Here is a 5211-nt window from a genome sequence, read left to right as displayed (position 1 = left end):
TAAACGCCCAACACTTGTTTTTGACTAAATGTTCCCTCGATAGAGTCCACAATCCACAGTGGAACGACAATGAAATGGTTCTCATTTCGACACGGTAACTTCCTGGAGCCCTGTTTCAGTTTTAATGACACCGATAACAAGCCGCTGCCGGTTCTGCGTCGCATCCCATTGTATCCCGGTCTTATCAGAGGCGCATCATCATGTCGTATCACCGAATCCCATGTTAGGCCTTTGACCCATCCCATTCCTTCCGCATTCTCCCCGGGAAACCTGACAGCGCCAGCAGCCAGTGCGCTTCGGTAGCAAATTGTCTAATCGTAATTATGGAGTTAATTTGCATAAATTGGAATTCTTCTTGTGCCGACGAAATACCGAACAAGCGCTGGCAGACACCGAATCGAGCGGCATAATACCATCGCAAGCCTCCCCCCACACCAGAAGCGCGGTGGCCGCTTTAGGAATAATATTTAAAATGTGGCATTATTTCATGGAATGACTTTTTGGACATCGCTTCCGTGAGAAAATTGGGGGAGATTCGTGAGATTAAAGCAAGTGAAATGATATTATAATGGCTTACCTTCCCGCAGCGTGACAAAATAGTACGATTCCTTCGAGGGAGGGCTGCGCCCCAACTCGTTGATGGCAATCACGCGGAAACTGTACACGGTGAAGGGCAGTAATCCGCCCACCTGATACGAGGTGCCGTTATCCTTCGTCCGGATCGGTGCCACCTGGTCCCAGCCGCCATTCTCACCAACCCTGTAAGTGAAAGAAATCGTAATGAAATAAACTGCTCATTCACAATAGAGCAACAAAGCTATTGTTTGCCGAAGCGAAGCGAATGGGCTCTGATTTCATTTATTAGACTATTAATTATTGCTGCTGCCTTTCGGTTCTTGAGCCACCCGGTCAATTAAGATGGCAACTCGGTGATGTGAACCGGCATCAACACTTGAATGCTGCCCCGAGGGGATGTTATTAAACGAAATAAATTACACTTTGTCTTCTATCTTTCTGTTTCGGGTTCTCCTCACTCCAGCGCTCATCTTTCTCTGTGGATCTCCTCTCCTGACAAAGGCTAACTTTTCAGCATGCCAATTGTTTATTGCAGTTGGGTACAGTGTCTGGTCTTGTTCTCAACCTTATCATCGGTAACATTGGAAGCGGAAGCTGTTGGGGCCAGACCAGTGGGACAAACCGAGCACATTAAATTGAATGTTTTTATCACGTGCATACTCTCTATCTGTCTCATAGTTGTTCTTCGTTCCAGGAAGCACTATCATGCTCTGAATGCTTCTTGCGTAAGAACAAAGTGTGAACAGGAATGATATTCTCACCGAAAAATCTGACCTACCGAGAAGTGAATAAAATTTCCCAGTGATTCTTCGTTTTTCGATGCAGAACTTTTTCAGGGTTGCAAAGTGGTGAGAGATTGTGTCCAAATTGTTTCGTTCCGAATTTTCAAAATAAGGTGTTGCTCTTGAGACGTAATGCTCAGAGGATTCGATGGGAGCCCGTACGAAATAAGAAGTGAACACTTTTCTCACAAACGTTAATTAATCCTTGATTCTTTCGAGAATGTGAGATAAAAATTGGTTACATTTTATAATGGTATAAAATTTTCTTGAAGTATTAGCGATTTAAAAATGGCTTTTGTGGCGGAGTCTGCCAGTTTTAGTTCAGATGAATTTTTAACATTCTTATGAGCCTTCATTCCACATAAAATCAGCCAAAAATCAGTCGGTTTTAACGCGACCCTCTCCGATTTTTTTAAACATTGTGCTTATGATGGCAGCTACCTAAACTCACAATTTGCATTATAAGAAGACCAGTTTTAATCACGACTGGTTTTGAATAAGGGCGTATCCCGAATCAATTATCTTTTTTCCAAAAAACGGAATACACACTTTCATTCGAATAAAAAAAAAAACTCATGTTTTGTCTTTTGTCGATTTCATTTGGAATTACTCATGTTTAGAAATAAAAAAAAAAAATAAATAAATAAATAAATGAATAATGAAGATTATGTTCATGAAATAAGAATCCAAACTGCTGCTGGGCATAACGATTGAGATCCCGACATCGTACAAAATATTCACAAACTTTATTTTCAGTATTCAACAATTCTAATACAGTTACACCTTGATATAAGGTTGGATTTCGAACATATGCGTAGCAGGATTTTTTCCATCAAATTTGATCATCTACCACTTTCTGAGAGATTCGGGAAAAAATATTTTTTTCATCTGAGAAAAGCTTTTTCTGACTTTTAGGAGATGAATCAAAAATTAAATTCTTCGTTTATTTACATTTACAAAATACATGCATAAAAACGAATAAAAAGAATACCGGAGACTGTATATAATCGAGTCCACGCTGTATTCGAAAAAAGAAAATAAAAATTTAAAATTGAAAAATTTATAATGAAAAATTTGGAAATAAAAAAAATAATTTAAATCGAAAAAAGTTTTCAATAACCGAAAAATTGATAAAAAAATCTTGAAAAACGAAAAACACAAAAATCAAAAAATCTAAAAATTAAAAAAATCAGAAAAATTTGACAATAAAAAAAATAGAATGAAAAACATTTAAATCTAAAAAAATACCAAAGATGTAAAATAAAAAAAAGTATTAAGAATTAAATGAAATGGTGGTTAGAAAAAAATTAAATTGAAAAAAAAACTAAATATAAATCCAAAAATCGAAAAAAATGTAAATTGAGAAAAAATTTGAAAATTCGATGCCTTGTTTCTAACGATCTCACTATGCCTCACTCCTCACTCCGCATACGACGAGAAAAAATCAGGCAGTTTTTTTGTGAATACAGGACTCGATTATATACAATTTTGGACTCGATCATATTTTTTTTTTATATTGCAAAGATGGCTTATTTCAAGAAGAAATGCAACCTTTCAGCGTTAAGGTGAAGTTTAAGTGTCTATTACATGTACAGTGTATTACAAATTCCTCTTTTATTTTCAAAAATTGAAAAATACAAACAAAAAAAAAACAAAATATTTTTTTTGACTCGATTATATACGAAAAGAAATCAAAAACTGTGTATAATTGAGTCCGCGCTGTATAATCAAAACAAGAATACGCTTCGAAATCGGCTCAACAACGAAACGATCAACGCAATTTTTAAGGCCAAAATATTTGATCGAACCTTAGGCGACATCAAAAATGTTACTAATCTAAATTTAGAAAGACTAGATATGAGCATCATCAAACGCACAAGTGATTCGAGGATTGTCAATGTTAATGTACATTTACAGCAAATGTAGTGTTTTTTTTTCCATTTACTGACTACCAAGTAAATGTAATATTTTGTAGAGTAAAATGAGTAAATGTTCATGCTAATAAAACAGATTTTTCTGAAAGTTTTCGTGACCAATATTTACATTTATTCCATTTCTGTGTTACGAATTCCGGATCATTTTCGTTTGTTCATCATCTTTGTATTGGAATTTTGTACAAAATTGGGATACCGAATTCTTGCATGTCGAATCAAGCAAGCAGCTAGACCGGTTCCATCATAGGATGATCGATAAATATATCCTCAAGAAAACATTACCCTGCAACAAATTGGAGCATTTCTCTAAAATTCCCTCCCGGATCGAAACGCCACTCTTCATCGTCATCATCTGCGCAAATCACTGCTGCAAGCTGGCTATTTCTGAAATGCTAAAATGTTTATTTTACAACCTCATAAATACGACAGTACGGAATACAAATACTACATTCCGTTTCGCATTGATGGAATGATGTGCACACAAGCATCGAATTTCCTCGAACAGACCTCGTTGGAACACATTCGGAACCCGACGCGTTATACGTTGAGTTCCTTCTGTGTGGACTCTTGCATCCTGTTGTCTGGAAGCGATGGTTACGAGGTGGGGAAGAGGGAATGTAAACCATCAATCGTGCTACGACTAGTAGTACTTCTGCATAATGGTTGAGCTGGTTCTGGTTGGCTGTTTGGTTTGCACTTTTGTCGAGAGTCCGAAAAAGGGGTGACAGACGGAACCGGGGCTCTTTCTTACTGATGATTTGTGGACGATCGAATGACACTGTTCGACGTTTCATTGTGTTTCCTGTCGGCTCGGCAAAAACGCCACTACGGGATTGTCAATTCATGGAAGGCCCGGACACAATCCGACGGTTGTTTTAATGATGAAACCAAAGCTGATAATAGTGAAGTCGAAGAAAGACTCATAAATTTTGAATACACGCATAAAAGATTAACACCCTTTGGTCGAGCGAAATGGCTTCTCCTCGGAGGCCACGCTGAAATATGTTGATCTTATGGTCGTGCAAAATTGAGTGGCTCCTGTTGAGTGAATAGCGGGAACCGAGCCAGGAAAATTCCCTCAATAAATTTCCCACGAACAATTAACCCTCCAGAATAGCACCCAACAAACAGGCAGACGATCGTTACTCTGAGACCACAACACATTTTCACATGTCCTGTTTCAGTTTAACTCGTTCACTTCTTAAATGTCGTCTGCAGAAGAACATAATCATCATAATTATTGGATGAGCTCATAGTACGTAATCAAACAACCCGCCGAAGCTAATATCGTTTACTGTCTCTACGCACATTATTCAACCCTCCTCCCTCCCAACGCCACCCCACCACCCACACATACGCTCAAGTATCTACAGTTCAGAGTAAACACAAAGAAGGCAATCCGTTTAATGTCTGCCATCTATCTTGCTGCAAACACTCGAATCCGTTTCACTTTCGAGAGCTCTTTCATCTGCTGCTGCTGCTGCTCATCGAGTCTACAAACTCAGTCAGCTAGGCTCATCTTGAATGCATGGAAACTTCATCTTGTGTGCGGATGTTTGTTCCGTACGGTTCCGCGGGTCGGACGGGTTGAACTCACGCCACTTGCCAACCCGTTCCCGGTTTCCGGACTGAGGAGTGATGATTTACTCGATTTATATTTCATTAGAGCTCCGCAGCTGCGCTGTTATTTTAATCACAAAGCCGTGCCGAAGAGCGGGAATGTCTTGTAAACCTTAATTTTATTATTTATCCTCTCTGTTCACTTCCGTCAAGATGTGTGTAATTTTTTTTCTCCAAAGGTTACCACTAGCAAGTGACAGCGCAATCGATAATGGTTCCCTGTAAACACGAGCCGGTTGTTGGTTCGGTGCGCGCTTACCTTGTTTCGATGATGAAATTCGCAACGGGTGCATTCCTCG

At 38.8% G+C, this 5211-nt stretch overlaps 1 protein-coding gene across 1 annotated transcript; it reads right to left on the bottom strand.

Moving 5' to 3' along the window:
* Nucleotides 1-577: 577 nt before the first annotated feature.
* Nucleotides 578-1111, bottom strand: LOC129782216 (contactin-1a-like; the record flags this gene model as incomplete). The annotated part of the gene is made up of 2 exons (XM_055789583.1): nt 997-1111; nt 578-759 (listed from the first exon to the last, which is right to left on the bottom strand). Coding segments are annotated over exons 1-2 (232 nt in total), but the record flags the coding sequence as incomplete, so codon positions are not given.
* Nucleotides 1112-5211: the final 4100 nt, after the last annotated feature.

This window comes from Toxorhynchites rutilus, unplaced genomic scaffold (genome assembly GCF_029784135.1).
Source record: "Toxorhynchites rutilus septentrionalis strain SRP unplaced genomic scaffold, ASM2978413v1 HiC_scaffold_509, whole genome shotgun sequence".
In the NCBI taxonomy this organism is placed as follows: Eukaryota; Metazoa; Arthropoda; class Insecta; order Diptera; family Culicidae; genus Toxorhynchites; species Toxorhynchites rutilus.
Note: the sequence above shows the minus strand (reverse complement) of the source record. Positions and strands in the feature narration are given on the sequence as shown.